The sequence below is a fragment of the Carya illinoinensis genome, chromosome 11 (assembly GCF_018687715.1).
Source record: "Carya illinoinensis cultivar Pawnee chromosome 11, C.illinoinensisPawnee_v1, whole genome shotgun sequence".
Taxonomy (NCBI): Eukaryota; Viridiplantae; Streptophyta; class Magnoliopsida; order Fagales; family Juglandaceae; genus Carya; species Carya illinoinensis.
This window is the reverse complement of record NC_056762.1, coordinates 24024134-24040959: the sequence shown is the minus strand read 5'-3', so window position 1 is coordinate 24040959 and position 16826 is coordinate 24024134. Positions and strand designations below refer to the sequence as shown.

Below are 16826 nucleotides of genomic sequence, written 5' to 3'. Positions count from 1 at the left end.
TGAGCTCTATTACATCTTCCACAAACTGGCACTCATCCTCCCATATGCACTCCCGAGGCTACTTGTGGTCGAGTCCCAGCCCGCTGAACAAACTTCTTAGGCGAACCCAAACTACTTCCTTCACCAGTAAAACTCCGCCTCTTTTGTCCTGAAGGGGAGCCCATATTCAGATTATTCTCTCGCTCTACAAGAGTGACCACATCTACTAAATCCTGAAAAGTGGATATCCGGTGGCTAACCACCATTCGGCGTATATCAGAACGTAGACCCTCCTGGAAACGCTCTGCCTACATCTCCTCCGAGGCGATGAGGTGGGGAGCAAATCGCCCAAGTTCTATAAACTTTCGGGCGTATTGTTCCACGGTCATGCTCCCTTGGACTAAGCTTGAGAACTCTCTTACTTTTTGCCGCCTCACTGAAGCGGGAAAGAAGCGATCATTAAATTCTTTCTTAAAGCACTACTAGGTCACAGTGGCAATAGACCCCAATCCTTAAACAAAATTCCCTTAAACACATCCTTAAAGTTCGCTGAACCTACACTCTCCTATCCTATAGCCTCGTTACATAAATTCTACAAAACCTTGACCTCAATCATCTTAAGCGACTTAAAGCTAATCCCTCTCCTCATTGCTACGTGAGTTCCCGCCTTACAAAGATTGCCTAAACCATGACATTCCCTTTAGACCTCAACATCATACAAGCAAACCACATCGCTAAAAATTCAAGCCTACTACACTAAATGTTCTTGCCTAATAATAGTATCCTTGATTAGACCGCCTTCCTGCCACAACACAACCTTTGACCCCCTTTAAGAAAAACAAATAAAACCAACAACATAAAACCAAAAAACCCAAACCAAACCACATAACAAGAAAACAAAAAAAAAAAAAAAAAGAAACCAGCATGCAATAACACAACTAAATAAATACATACACGCAAACAAGCTCAAACAAATAAAACAATTAAAACATATTCAAAAGCAACTTTACTTAAAATAAATTTTAAAACACAACTTTAAAAATATTCTGGTACTACCTACGGGACATGTGATTTTACCCAGAGCGAAACCGCTCTGATACCACCTGTGACGCCCCCAAATCCCCACGCACGAACACCGAAAAATCGAGACGTCCGGATGATGACCCGATGACATCACGGGTCATCATCCTATCGACATGTGCCAAGTGTGTGTATAAGCGACGAATGTGCACGAGAAATACGCAGCGAAAACCAAGTCAATAACTAAGTACCATAATTTTTCTTGTTTAATACAAAGCTGTTCAAAACTTACATAATAAAATATTATAAGATACAAATATTATTTTTAAACCAAACAACAAAGCTTAAACTTTAACTACGGCACCCCAGCGGAGCTGCATCCTCGAGCTCAGCCTCCTCCTCCTCATCCTCGATCTCTGCACCAAAATCTACGGTACCAAAAATGGTGCCGCAGGTAAGTAAACTCCAAACACCACTAGATAAAAACATATAAAACTCAAACAATATGCATGAAAGGATGCCAATGCACAAAACCCATAAAATCATATTTTTCCACGCACGCCAAAAACCCATTTGGCCCACAAAAACATATCCTTAAAACCAAGCCTCGCCAATATCCCAGATAATGGCCCAAACCACCATTTTCCCAGAAAATGGATCAAAAGCCTCAAAAACCCAACATCGCCATTTTCCTAGAAAATGGCCCACATCCGAAAACCATAAAAACAATCCGATTATGCATGCACCATGATCTCCCCTAGGGATCACCCGCACACCCTGGCTCTGTGCCACACCGTAGGTAACGACTACGCATGTGACACCTAAACGAGCGATGCCCAGACTCGCGCCCTGCGCATACCTGGCCAGGCCATCCTCTAGTCCCCGCCACTCTAAGGACCACGGAGTCGACACGACAGCGTTATCGTATCGTGCGATCAGGTCGTCGCCCTGCGACAACCCAGGGGATGTCACTCAGTTTTATCCACTCCCGAGTGACCAGAGGAGCTCCACCGAGATAATAACCCATCCCGGCTTGGGCTCGTGAGACACACGCACCCAAAACCATATACGCCAATAAAATGGGATTTTCTCGATTAAATCAATATGCACATAAACACAATATGCAACTCACGATTCCTGGCTCAAATAATCAAGCAAACACAAACAAGCAAAACCAAGCACTCCGTCCTCAATCCATCCGACCCCCGAACTCCTCGGACTCAGTCCGGAATCAGCCAACCAACAACAATTAATTATTGAAAGAGTAAAATATATATAAATCTAAAAGTAGGATTTGGAAAATACTTACAGCGCTATATGGTATTTTTTGAAAGCTCGCGGTGTTGCAAACGGCAGAGGAAAAACAACGTAACAGTGTAATTTACACTGTGGCAGTGGGTAATAAATTACCCACATTCAAACGGGGACAAAAAAAGGCATGAAATTGATAGTGAATGGTCTTGAGATATTTATGAGGCTAAAGGAAACGAGTTTTGGCCGTGGGTGGTGGTGGAAACGGCGGTCGAAGGCCAAAAAGGGGCTGAACGGAGTTGAGCTCGTGGGAGCTGCTCCGGCAACGGATCGAGGCCAGAAATGGGTGGGTTAGGTCGGCAAGAGGTGGGGGAAGAAGCTGTGAAGAGATGGTAGCCGAAGGTGGTGCGACGGTGCCGAAATCGATGAAAAACCGTTTGGCTTGGTGGAGCTCGTGGTGGCTAACGGTGGCTCGGATGGAGGTGAAACTTGGTGGGGATGTTCACCTATGAGAGGGGAAGAAACTTGGATGGGTAGTGTAGGCCACACCACCAGCGAGCGGCGGTTCTGGGCTGCGAAAGTAACCGGCGACAGGGGCAAAAATAGAGCAGGTGCAGTGACTTCCGGCAGCTCGCGGTGGCTAATGGCTGGTTCAATGGCTCTGAAAATTGGTGGGGATGATCTCTGGTGGAAGGGGAAGAGAATGGTTGTGGTGGTGCACTAAACTGTGGCCGGACGGCGGAGAACTGGGCGGTCAAAGGGGCGCAACGGGAAGGAGAAAAAGAGGCTGTTCGGCGTACGCGGGAGAGAAAGGAGAAGAAAGAAGAAGAAAAGAAAGAAAAAGAAAGAAAAAGAAGGAAAAAGGGAAAAGAAAAAGGAAAAAGAGAAAAGAAAAAGAAAAGATGAGGGAAAAGAAATGAGGTCCAGTTCTCACTCCGGAAACCAAAACTGATCCGCCGAAAACGATTTTAAAAACCGTAAAACGACTAAATAAATTAAACACAACATCAAATATATTAAAATCAATTTAAAATACAATAACTGAAAATAAAATAACTATTATGTTAAATAAATTAAAAAGCGCCTTCAGTGAAAATACACGTAAAATTATTTATTATTTGGTAAACATATGTATAAAGTGCTTTTAAAATGACTGTGGTGGTTTCAAAGTCTTTGACACGTGTTTTTCACCATAGATTTACCATTATATTAGTTGAGAATTTTACTTTATATGCCTAGATCATTTACTAAACTCTTCCCCATGTGAATTTCACTATCATATTCACACAAAGTAGTCTCAAGGAGGAGGAAAATAAATATCCTACAAAATTTTCAAGTTTTATTGTTGTTTTGCTTTGTATATCAATTACATAATCCATGTAAAATATTGACATTGCCTTAACGTTTCAGCAAGATCTTCATTGGTTAAGATTGACTACGGGCTTGTTTGGAATATGGAGATGGTTTCATCTCATCCCATAACATCTCATATCCTCTCATCTTATCTTATTTCATTCTCAAACATCATTCAAATACAAATACTTTTCAATTTTCAATTTTTAACTTTTTTATTTAATCATTACATAATCATGTTATGTTCACGTTTATGTTATGTTCAAGCTTAAGTTCATTGTATGTTATGTCCATGTTCACGTTATGTCTCAAGTTCACGTTCATGTTATATTATATTCATGTACATGTTATGTTCAAGTTCACATTCATGTTATGTTATGTTCATGTTTACATTATGTCTCAAGTTCATATTTATGTCATGTTATGCTCAGGTTTATGTTAAATTCAAGTTCATGTTTATGTTATATATATTCACATTTATGCTATGATTTAAGTCCATGCTATATTTCAAGTTCACGTTTATGTTATGTTGCTAACCCATGTTATGAAGTTCAAGTTCATGTCATGTCAAGACACGTGGATGATAGATTGCAATGTATTGGTATTCCTATTGCTTTCAAATGTGATTGTTGTATCGTATGTCATATTGAAGATATGAATCATGTGATATTTGAGGGCAATTTCCCTAAAAAAATATGGTCACTATATTTGGTATTCCTATTGGAAGAGGTTGGAAACAGAATGCGAGGACTTGGTTCAGGCGGGCTAATGCATCTACACAAGTGGGATTTATTGTGGGTATTCTACCCATCATTGTTACTTGGCGTTTATGGAAGATAAGATGTCTAGCTCAAATGGAAGGTATTTTGGAGTCCCACAACACTATTGTCCATTCTATTTGTGTATGGCTTAGTTCCCTTTGTCATATGGCTAAATAGCCTAAACGGTTGTCTCATTGATATGGTATGATTCTTGAGGCCTTGAGGATAAAACTGGTTGTCCCTAAAGTCCCTTCTTGCAGAGCAGTAAGGTGGGCTAAGCCACTGTCAGGGTGGCATAAATTAAATACGGATGGTAGCAGTCTTGGCAATCTAGGTTCTTGTGGTATTGGGGGGATAATTCTTAATGAATTAGGACGACATGTCCAGTCTTATGCCTCACATGTTGGTTTTGGTTCTAATAATAAAGCGGAACTTATGGCGCTACTTCAAGGTTTGAGAATTTGCAAAGCTTTAAATATCACTAAGGTGATAATTGAAATGGATTCAAAGGTGGTTATTTCTTGATGGCTGAGAGGAAGATGTGGTGTATGGTATTTAGAGGATTTTTGGGAGGAAATTATTGGGCTGACCCAAACTATACAATGCCAATTTCAACATGTTTTACGTGAAGGTAATAGAGTGGCAGATTGGTTAGCCAACTCTGGGGCTTCAGGAGCAGAGTTGTTGTTCTATAATAATTGTAGTATGCCTCGGTTTTTGCGAGGTTTGATCCGTTTGGACAGTTTAGGCCTCTCATCTTTAAGATGTTATGTTTGGTTTTTTTTCTTTCTTCTTAGGTTTTTTCTTGTCTAATAGGGCTGGTTTTGTTTAGTATTTTGATTATGGTTCTTTTGGTTTTTCCTTGGTATTTGTTTTTTGTTTCCACGGTATTCCTCCGCCAAAAGTGAGGGTTTTTAATAAATATGGGAGGAATCACTCTTGAATATGTGACATTCCACTCTTCTCAAAAAAAAAAAAAAAGTCAAGTTTAGTTCACGTTTCAACTCAGGTTATATCAGTTATGTTGTGCTATATGTCAAGTTATGCTATGCTTACTTACGACTTTAATTATTCATTCATTCTTTTACTGTCATGCATGCATCATTAACCTTTATGAGAGTTTCCTGTTAACTTAATCTGCGTTAAATCAAATCTCACCGTGGTAATCCCAACTACCATTCCCCTCAAATAGTAGGCAACGTGTCAAGATTAGAGCCGGGAGCGAACATTGGTAGACTGAAAGAGGTTGACTAGACGCCGTAGACATGACGCAGAGCTTATAGCTTCCATAGTTAGTTTTTGGAGAGTATTCTGGTCTCGTTAGTTGAGTTACACAAGTTACTCGATGAACTTCCTCAATAGTGTATTTTAGTAATATAAACATGAAGTCTGGCCTTTCATGTTTTTGAGATTACAGTCTTCTGAGACTCGTGCTGAAATCTTGGATGTTTATTTTTGTTAAGTATGCTTGGATTACGATTTAACTGTTTGAGATATTATAAGTTTGGTGTATAGTATTGCTAAAAAAAAAATTATCTGCTGCGAATATTGCATAATGCTACATACATGTTAGGAATATTGCATCCTATATGTCATGAACGAGGGCAAGTAACCTTGTGTTGCATGTCCCACCATTTCGGATGTCCGTCTGATCCCAAATGAAATCTGGGGGTGTCACAATGGCAGTGGATGCTGCGATGGAGGTCTGGTTGGCATTAGTTTTGGAAGTTGCCTGGAAGCACACGTTCGTCCAAGATAAATCAATCCTTCTCAAGCAAAATAATTGCTATCCCATGCACACGAGTGTAGCGTGAGTTTAATGTAATTGTTGCGGTGGTAGCTTCTAAGTAGAGGGCTGTTATTACTAGAAAATTAGACCTACTACTTAGCAGCAAAATTGATCTACTTAACTAATATGTGATTTATCATTTTTGATATTCTATTGAAACACACACATATTTCGTTGTGCTTCCTTTGCTACATAGCACATTTTCTGTGTCATTAGTTACATTTGTTGATATCACACTATTTAAGGAGTACTATTGCTTCATGTATAAAGGAATTGAACAAAACAATTCCATAAATTGACTTGACTTTATCTAATTTGTTAAATTTATTTTATAATAAAAGTAATTTTACAATCTGATAAAACATATCAAGTCATATCAATTTGTGTAATTCATTTTGTTTAATCTATTTGTAGTTAGAGTATTTATCTTTAAAAGGTTCTACAATATGAAGTCACCCGAAATGAAATATATTATACGAGTAAGTGTAATTGAAATTGCTGGTCCACCGGTCCTTCTTTCACCTGGTGAGAGTAAGGTTTTCTCTCAAGGTTCCTTGTGGAAATCTTTGAGACTTTCTCTCGGACTCAGGTCTGTGCAGATGGAGGATGGTGTTTTGTCATCCCTCTACGAGGGATTGAAATTAACAGATGAGGAAAAACAAGAGATTGAGGTTAGCACTGAAGAGATATTGTTATCAGCCTCAAAAAGCAAGCTCTGCATAATGATTTGTCTGATTTATGATAAGGAGACTAACAGAGGAGCCTCATGAGTACGCTGCCTCAAAAATATGGAATGCAGAGGGGAAAACTGCTTTTAAAGAGGTTGGAAGAAATAAGTTCTTGGTGGAGTTTAAATCGAGGTCCGATAAGATAAGAGTGTTGAATGGTCGGCCATGGTCCTTTGATAAGAGCCTGTTGTGTATTCAGGACTGTGAAGGTGCCAAGTCTATTAAGGAAATGCATTTCTGTTTTGAACCCTTTTGGATACAGTGTCATGATATGCCATTCGCTGGAATGACTGAGAGTATGGGGCAGAAGCTGGGAAGCTCCCTGGGGAAGGTACTTATGGTGGATACGGATGGTAGTGAAACCTGCTGGGGTAAGTTTCTACATGTGAAGGTAATGTTAGACATAACCAAACCACTTGCTAGAGGCAGGTTTATTTCTCAGGATGGTGAGAAGTTCTGGATTCCGTTTAGATATGAAAGAATGGTCAATTTTTGTTATCACTGTGGGTCCATTAAGCATGGGCATGGTATATGCGAAAAAATAGAGAAGGGACTGCATGTGGGGGCTAGTCTCGGGCAACTGTATGGAGCGTGGCTAAGGGCTAGTAATAAAAAGCAAATCCAGTCGGCAGGCAAGGTGAGGAAGATGACAGATGACGGTGGATCATCGGAGAGTGGTCGGAGGGTGTCCTCAGATGAGTCCATTAAAGAAGATGATAATTATGGAAAGGTACCAAAGGTAGTTAGACAGCAGGCAGGCAGCCAATCATTTCACACGAATGAGGAGGCTACAACTGTCAGTGCTAGGAGGAAAGCTATCGAGGTAGTGGAATCAGTGATGCAGGAGGGGGGACACTTGCCAACAATTCTGTTAGAGGAATCCCATGACCAGCTGGGCCCAGTGGTAGTGGAGGAACCTAAAAAGGAAAAGAAGGTACCAAGCAGAGGGAATAGCTGGAAAAGAAGAGCACGTGAGGCCATATTATCAGTAACTAATCAAGGATTAGAGGGAGCAATTGTAGTGTCTAAGCACGTCCATTCAAGTAAAAGGAAAGCTCAGGAAACATCTGAAGGTGGTGTGGAAAAAAGAAGCAAGTTAACTCTCGTAGATGAGGAAGGTGATGAACTCTCCATGGCAGTGGCTGTTGAGCAGCCCTGCCAGCTACCATGATACTTTTGAGCTGGAACTGCCGAGGGCTTGGGAACCCTCGGACAGTTCGAGAACTTCGCCTCATGGTGAAGGAGCAGGGCCCAAGTTTTATTTTTCTGTCAGAAACAAAATGTAGGAGAGAAAGATTGAAGGGTATAAGAAATGGTTTGGGTTTTGAATGTAGTTTTGTGGTGGATAGTGTAGGGAGAAGTGGAGGTCTAGCTATGCTTTGGAGAGATGAGGCACAAGTCGAGTTATCCTCTTACTCACAGAGTCACATTTCTTTGATTGTTGGCAAGGATGATGGGAGTCAAAAGATGATGGTAACGGGTTTCTATGGTAATCCTATGGTGGAAAAAAGAAAGGAGAGTTGGTGGTTGCTTAGATGCTTAAAACCGATAGGAAACATGGCTTGGTTATGCTGTGGTGATTTTAATGAGCTGCTCACTAATGAAGAACAGTATGGGGGAGCTAATAGATCCTTTTATCAAATGGAAAATTTCAGGGAAGCACTTGATGAATGTGAGCTTAGTGACCTAGGCTATGAAGGATCAAAATTCACTTGGAGTCTTAAGAGAGAAGGGTCTGATTTCATCAAAGAAAGGTTGGATCGAGCTTTTGGCAATCACCAATGGAACATGTCCTTCTACCAGACTAGAGTGCAGGTCCTTTCAGCTCTTCATTCTGACCACTTTCCTCTATTGATTTCATGTGACAGTACTGAGGTCCCTAGTAGCAAAACTAGCAAGATTTTTCGCTATGAGGCCAGCTGGTCCAGATTGGAAGATTGCAAGGAAGTTATAAAAAGAGCTTGGGAATCAAACATGGGAAATGAGAATCCTATTCTCAGGATTCAGGACAGCCTGTTAACATTCAAAACTAGACTACAAGATTGGGCCAAGTTAAAGGAAAGGGTGAAGAACAGGACATTACCGCAGAAGAGGACCTTGCTAAAAGAGCTTCAATTACTAAACAAAAGGGATCGAAATAATGAGATTAAAGGGCTGCAGAGTGAGGTAGATGTAATGCTGGAGGAAGAGGAGATTAAATGGAGGCAAAGGTCTAAGCAACTTTGGTTAAAAGAAGGGGATAAAAATTCCAAATATTTCCACAAATGTGCCACTCAAAGAAGGCAATGGAATGAGATAAAAGTAATTGAAAATGAAAGTGGAAAGAAAGCTAGAAGTCAAGAGGAACTTAGCTTACTGTTCCAAGACTATTACCAAAATCTTTTTGAGTCTTCAAACCCCTGAAATATTGAGGATGTTCTGAGGGACATAGAACCAGGAGTAACAGATGAAATGAATAGGCACCTAGTGAAGGAATGCAGCCTTGCAGAGGTGAAGCAAGCAGTTTTTTAGATGAACCCTATGAGTGCCCCAGGCCCTGATGGTTTTTCTGCAAGGTTTTATCAAAACAACTGGCAGTGTGTAGGAGATGGAGTCTTTTTGGCTGTTAAGGAGGTGCTATCTGGAGGTAGAGATTTGGGCAGGATTAATGAAACATTCATAGTTCTAATACCAAAAAAGAAAAAGCCAGTACTAGTCTCTGAATATAGACCTATAAGCCCGTGTAATGTTCTTTATAAAGTTGTTTCTAAAGTGTTGGCTAATAGGTTGAAAAAGATACTTCCCTTGTTAATATCACCTTCCCAAAGTGCCTTTGTACTTGGTAGACTAATTTCAGACAACATTATTGTTGCATATGAGGCTATGCACTCCATGCAACACAGAATGAGGGGTAAGAAAGAAGGGTATATGGCAGTCAAATTAGACATGAACAAGGCTTATGATCACATTGAGTGAGACTTTTTGGCTGCGGTTTTAAGGAGAATGGGATTTGAAGAGAAATGGGTGGACTTAATCAAGGCTTGTGTGGAAACAGTGAGTTATTCATTGATGATAAACAGAACTCCTCAGCAACCTTTTCACCCTTCTAGAGGATTAAGACAAGGGGATCCTCTCTCCCCTTATCTTTTTATCCTTTGCTCAGAAATACTTGGCAGGATACTGAACAAAGCTGAGGAGAAGGGTTATATTTCTGGTTTTCCCTTTGCCTGAGGCTCCCTATTGGTTAATCATCTCTTTTTTGCAGATGACAGTCTGCTCTTCTGCAAGGCTAATGCATTGGAATGGAGCAGGCTTTACAACTTACTGAGTCAATAAGAGAGTGCATCTGGTCAAAGGTTAAACCTGGAGAAAACTGCAGTATATTTCAGCAGGAACACAAGAATTGAAGCCAAGGATGCTATCTTGTCAGGTGTTAGGCTGAGTGAAGCTAGATCCTACGAGAAATACCTTGGCCTCCCCTCATATGTTGGAAGACAGAAAGTGGCAGCCTTCAGACCAATCTTGGAGTCCATAAGAAATAGGATGAGCAATTGGAAGGTAAAATTCCTATCTCAAGCAGGAAATGAGGTGTTGTTGAAGTCCATAGTTCAAGCAATCCCAACTTACTGCATGAGTATCTTTAAACTCCCCAAGGCTGTGCTTAATGCTATCAACAAGTCTATAAAAAAATTCTAGTGGGGCAGTAGGGAAGAGAAGACAAAAACTCAATGGATTCCTTGGAAACAAATGGGTAAATCTAAAAGGGAGGGAGGATTAGGCTACAGGGACTTTGAAGACTTTAATTTGGCCCTTCTTGCAAAGCAAGGGTGGAGGATCATTCAAAATCCGTCTTCCCTAGCAGCAAGAGTTCTTAAAGCAAAGTATTTCTTCAAATCTGATTTTTTAAAGGCCAAAGTTGGAAGCAATGTTTCCTTCCTGTGGAGAAGCTTTTTGGAAGCAAGACCAATCCTACAAGAGGAACTATTTTGGAGGATCGGTAATGGGGATTCTGTTAACATATGGACAGACAAATGGCTTCCTAGACCATCTTCTTTCAAGGTGCAATCTCTCCTTAAAGCAGAATTTGCTGCCAGTAAGGTGTCTGCACTAATTGATTCAAGCTCGGGGGCATGGAAAATGGATACTCTAAGAGAGGTATTCAGGCATGAGGAAGTGGAAGTAGTGTGTAGAATACCAGTAAGTGTGAGTAATATCCAAGATAAGTTGATATGGAGGTGTGCAAAACATGGAAGGTTCACGGTTAGGAGTGCTTACTATTTGGCAGGGGAGATGTCAGCTGAACAGAAAGGGTAAACCTCTCAAGCTAGGCAGAAGTGTGAACTTTGGTCAAAGCTATGAAAGTTAATGGTACCGAGTGCTACTCGAATGCTCTTATGGAGGGCATGCCATGACTCTTTGCCTACTAACCAGAAGCTTGTGCAGAGGAAAATCATAGAGTCCCCCTTGTGTCCTATCTGTGAGACAGAATTAGAATCTATTACTCATGCCCTTTGGTCCTGCCGTGCTGCCTAAGATGTATGGGGTCATAACCTCATCTGTTTTCAGAAGTTGAAAGTGAGGGAATTGCCTTTCAAAGAGTTGTGTAAAGATATTTTTGATGTTCTGGATGATCACAGTACTGTTGTATTTGCTGAAACAGTTTATATGATCTGGAGGAGGAGGAACAACTTTGTGTTTGAAAATAGGTTTATGGACCCGAATGAGCTAGTGAAGACTACAAATCAAAAAGTTAAGGACTTTCAGGAAGCAAACTAGACATCAGGGGGTAAAAGGTTGGCTACTACCTTAACTCAATCCTATTGGTCTGCTCCTCCTGATCAATATTATAAGGCTGACTGGGATGCCTCAGTGGATAGGATCAAGAGCAGAATTGGTATTGGGGTGATTATTAGAGATTGGAATGGAGTGGTGGTAGCTACTCTCAAACATCAAAGGGAGTCTTTTCCAAACTCGGTTGTAGCAAAGACTTTAGGGGCTCTAAAAGCAGTTTCTTTGTGCCAACAATTACTTCTAGATAGAGTCATCCTAGAGGGGGATGCTAAAGTAGTGGTAGATGATATAAACTGTGATGTAGTCAAGTGGAACTCGGGTGGGATGATCATCCAAGACATCAAGCATAAGCTCAGCTCGATGGGGGAGTGGTCTGTACAGTTTATACCAAGGAACATTAATACAATAGCTCATATACTAGCTAAGGATGCACTCAAACTCTCTTAGGAGAGCATTGTAATGGGAGGAATCCCTTCTTGTATTCAAGCTTCAATGCTTTAAGATGAATATGAATACAAATTCTTCTTTTCAAAAAAAAAAAAAAAGTGTAAATGAAATTGAAATTGACAAAATTTTAGACGGGAAGAGGATTCTTCTTTCTCTGTGGTATTTCCAGATTAGTGTTTGAAGAACTACCAAATGGATGGTTAAGATCGAGACTCACCTACCCCAATTGTGAGCATAAATCTGGATTTGTGTATCTTTCCAATACATTGTATACAATTGGTATTTATCCTCTACGTGCGGTATGCCGACGCAAAGGCATAAAAAAGGACCTCTTTTTTATTTTGGCTGGAGTTGGACATGTAGAAGTTCAAATCCCAATTACCGACAGCCCCCAAAAAGTTCAACTTAAGTTTGGGTAGTGGAGGTTAGTTTATTATTATTTGTTTACTTTATTATTATTATTTACTATTATTAAATATTTTATTAATATTTTTTATGACTTTATTAGTATTATTTGCGGATTATCTAAATTCAATTCACTACTCAAACGTTGATTATGGCTCATTTAGAAAATAAAATGAGATAAAAATTTTATAAATAATAGTAAAATAATTTGTAAATAATAATGAAATAGTTTGAATTGAGTATTTTTTAAAATTTAAGAAATGAGAGAGAAAATCTTAAATAAAAAATATTAAAAATTAAAATATTGTTAGAATTATAATATTATTTTTGTATGAAGATTTAAAAAAATTAAATTATTTTTTATTTTTTGTATAAAAGTTTGAAAAAATTATAATGATTAATTTAAAAAAAATTATATTTAAATTATATTTAAATAAAAAATAAGATAAAATGATATAAGAATTTTAGAATATGATGTATTTTCAAACCAACCTTTAGTTTCGGGTAAGAGTATTAAAACCGCAAACTCCATTCATATCAATCCAAATCTTGACACCAAAAAGATAAGTCACGCGCTTATTAGTGCGATGTGTCCATGAGGACGAAGATGATGGCGCTTCTGACTTTTTAAACCAATCCAAATATTTTCGGTAGAAACGTTGCACGTCTATGCCATTAACAGATATGAGATGGCTAGTCTAGCTAGTTGGTTATTTAAATAAGAAATAAAAATTTTATGTTTAATTATTTTATTTATTTTTTTATATATTTAACAGATGTAATTAATTATATATTAAAAAAATTAATCTAATCAATCATAATAATAAAATATACAGATAATACGTAAAAGTGACTGTATATAATATTATTTAATAAAAAATATTTGAAATCTTATAATTAATTTCAATAATCGCTCTGGATGTCTTTTTTTTATTTATTTATTTTTTACTTACTAATTAAATAAATATATGAAAAAGAAATAAAATAAAAATTATAATTTAGATTCCGAATGGGTGACTTGAAATTTAGCATCCCAATGGAAAAAAGGAAGTAAGAAGTAAAAACTACCCTTTTTATTTTTCTTTATCTTTTCTTTTTATTTTATTAAGTAAGAAAGTTTTGTACACGAAAAAAAATCTAGACCAACATGTTTTATTAAAGTTCTATTATTTAAGTATTAATAAAAAATTCATTGACGTCAAAATGCACATGTATACGATAATTAAAACTTAAAAGACTTCTTTACAATGGTCAAAAAAAATATCGCAATGGTCAAAACAAATATCTGTTGGGAGCTACTAGGACAAAATATCCTGTGTAGTGGATTATGCAAAATGTATGAACAGTCAATTTTTGCTACAGTAAATGTAAAATAAAAATCATCTATGTTGTGCATTGCATTTCTTTTCTGGGTAGAATATGATTAATCATGTATTTAATTAGAATATGATTATTAATTAATATATATAATTGATAGAATGGTAAAATATTATAAAAATAAATAAATTAAAAATATTATTTTAATATTATATAAAACATAAATAGATAATCGGATTGGATGTGAATGAAATAGACTAAGACATTTTTACGTCACAAAAGTTAAAATCTGGGTTAACTTTAGAATAATAATCCATTGATAATTGAGATTGCTCTAAAGTATTAGTTTCTCTATATACAAATGCAAAATTATATATTTTAGAGATTGTCTTTGCCATTCAAGAACTCTCATATATTAGATTATGGATTTTTGAATCCATAATATATTAGATTATTTTATTATTATTACTTTTTTGTAAAATTAATTATATATATATATATTGTGTAATTAGCACCCACTACATACAATTGGCATTAATAATATATATATAATTCTAAATATAATTCCCTTCATCCCTAAGTGGGAGAAAAAGGTGCCTCTCTCACTTCAACACATGACCTTGTCGCCCCTCAAATCCTATAAATGCTAGACTATGATTTCATTGCTTCCCAGTTCTAATTAGCCTCCTCATCCATTTTCTTCTACAGCTCAGTCTGCAGGCTTCTTAATTAGAGCTTTGGTTTTGGTCTCTTTCTTCCATTATCTTACCCTTTATCAAGAAACCTTGCCATTAAGGTATGGGGCTTGCAGTACTTGAAAACCAAGTTGGTATTCTCTGTCTGATTTGTATGGTACTGCTCTTGCCTGCTCTATGCACCTCTCACGACATTTCTACTTACTCATCAAGAGCAACCTACTACGGTAGTCATAATGGCCATGCGAGTCCAAGTACGTATGCGATACACTTTTAGATATTATTTGGCTACCAATTTGGAGTTATTCATAACTATGCATTACAAGTTATTATGTGCATGCATGCTGAAAGAATTATTTGCTCAACTATTTTGAACAACTTTATTTCTCTACCAAATACTAATTAATACCAATTATTAGCAATGTGTAAAAATTATTTGGTTTATATATCATCTATGTATAGTTGAACTCATGAAATGGTGATCAAATAGGTGGAGCTTGTGGGTTTGGAGAATTCGGAAAAACTGTCAATGATGGCAGCGTGACTGGAGTCTCTACGCTGTATAGGAATGGAGCTGGTTGTGGTGCATGCTATCGGGTAAAATTACAAATATGTTTTTGGACTCAACAAATATATTGCTGATGTAGAAGCTTGCCACATCAATTTATTGAAGAAAATATTAATATTTTGACTTTTTAATAAATATAACGGGCTCCATAATATGTAATATTTTACGTACTCACTAAAATTATAAATCATATAATGCATGGTACTATTGCATGGATAATTAAGTAGACATGTGTTGTGAATAAAGAATAACACACTAGCTTGCATGGTCTACCCCAACCTGTTTGAGCTTGCTTTAACTCGAAACACTCTTCCTATCATATGAAGCTCAAGGACAATGATTGTATTAGATAGCGCTAACGAAAAATTAACCTATACAATTTGCTTTACTAGGTCTCAATAATAATAATAATAATAATAATAATATAGCATGTATGATTACTGGTTTTGTTGATGATGACTCTTCAGGTTAAGTGCACATCATCCCAATATTGCAGTGAGCGTGGAGTGGATGTGGTGGTGACTGACCATGGTGGAGGTGACAAAACTGACTTCATACTCAGCTACCAAGCCTATGCAAGATTGGCACGCCGTGGTTCTGAAGGGGCCAAGGAGTTGTTTAGTCGCGGCATGATTGACATAGAATACCAGAGGATCTCGTGTCGCTACCCTGGTCACAACCTTATGTTCAAAGTCCATGAGAAAAGCAGATATCCTAATTATCTAGCTATAGCAGTCATATATGCAGCCGGTATAAATGACATTACAGCCGTCCAATTGTGTCAGGTATATTCATATAATTCCTTAAATAATGCTATATGAATTTATGAAACTCCAAGACTTTGACAGTTTGGAGCAAGCCTAAAAAAAAAAAAGGAAAATTTTTAATGACTTTTACTTCTTTATTAAAGATTTTATATTGCAACTTGCATGCTCTAAATTTGCACAACAAGTTGTTATTAAAAGATGTGTATTAAACAAATGAAATGATGATCAATGTTATAAACTGATGGATCGAATGGCCTCTTTGTTCATTTGATGGTGCTTGCAGGAGGATTGCAAACAGTGGAGGGGCATGCGTAAATCCTTTGGGGCAGTGTGGGACATGTCTAATTCAGTACCAAGTGGTCCAATAAAAGTAAGGTTTCAAGTGGGTGGCAGAAAATGGGTGGAATCCCAAAATAATCTGCCTGCTTCGTGGAATGCTGGGGATGCTTATGACTCAAACATTCAGCTCTAAACCAATTAGAAAGCTCTTTCAATTTTAATAATATTTTGATGTTTTATTAGATATATGTATGATCATTGCATGGGTTACTATGTAATTGATTATTAGTTTCTCTCTAGTTACTAAGGTGGTATTGTATTGTATTGTATGCTTTGTCAGGAGAAGTGTTCTTGGTCATGTTGTAATATAAATAATAGGCCAGGTTAATGTTGTGCTTTGGGGTTAGTGATTAGAGATCATGAGTATGAATAAATTTCAAATTATAAAGAATGAAGTTACAAATAATTTTCCTTATAACTATTTCCTTTACATTTTATTTGCAATATTTAAACTTATAAATTTTGCTTATAAATTAAATATTATCAGATCAGCAATATTGTGAATTCATGTGTGTCCTAATTTACACCTACTTATAAATAAAACTTTTTTAATGAAAACAAAAAATTAAGCATAACAAACAAATATCCTTTTTTAGACACTTTTCCCTATTTTGGTTGCATGCATGCCTACCGGGAG

The 16826-nt window shown here is 37.5% G+C and overlaps 2 protein-coding genes across 2 annotated transcripts; both read left to right on the top strand.

Annotated features, from left to right (window-relative positions):
- Window positions 1-9863: 9863 nt before the first annotated feature.
- Window positions 9864-12098, top strand: LOC122282314. The gene is made up of 5 exons (XM_043094272.1): window positions 9864-10074; window positions 10240-10418; window positions 10557-11057; window positions 11427-11609; window positions 11712-12098. The coding sequence occupies exons 1-5, from the start codon at window positions 9864-9866 to the stop codon at window positions 12096-12098; spliced, it is 1461 nt and encodes a 486-aa protein (XP_042950206.1).
- Window positions 12099-14412: 2314 nt separating this feature from the next.
- On the top strand, window positions 14413-16604 carry LOC122280772 (expansin-like B1). The gene is made up of 4 exons (XM_043091791.1): window positions 14413-14769; window positions 15006-15112; window positions 15551-15868; window positions 16134-16604. The coding sequence occupies exons 1-4, from the start codon at window positions 14619-14621 to the stop codon at window positions 16320-16322; spliced, it is 765 nt and encodes a 254-aa protein (XP_042947725.1). The 5' UTR covers window positions 14413-14618; the 3' UTR covers window positions 16323-16604.
- The last annotated feature ends 222 nt before the right edge of the window (window positions 16605-16826 follow it).

Bases quoted from the DNA above. Each gene is read 5' to 3' on its own strand.
- LOC122282314 (XM_043094272.1), top strand. From the start codon at position 9,864: ATGGGATTTGAAGAGAAATGGGTGGACTTAATCAAGGCTTGTGTGGAA. The intron at 10,075-10,239 runs GTTTTCCCTTTG...AGAAAACTGCAG, and splicing joins GGAGAAGGGTTATATTTCTG to TATATTTCAGCAGGAACACA. The intron at 10,419-10,556 runs GTAAAATTCCTA...AAAAAATTCTAG, and splicing joins ATAGGATGAGCAATTGGAAG to TGGGGCAGTAGGGAAGAGAA.
- LOC122280772 (XM_043091791.1), top strand. From the start codon at position 14,619: ATGGGGCTTGCAGTACTTGAAAACCAAGTTGGTATTCTCTGTCTGATT. The intron at 14,770-15,005 runs GTACGTATGCGA...GTGATCAAATAG, and splicing joins TAATGGCCATGCGAGTCCAA to GTGGAGCTTGTGGGTTTGGA. The intron at 15,113-15,550 runs GTAAAATTACAA...ATGACTCTTCAG, and splicing joins GTTGTGGTGCATGCTATCGG to GTTAAGTGCACATCATCCCA.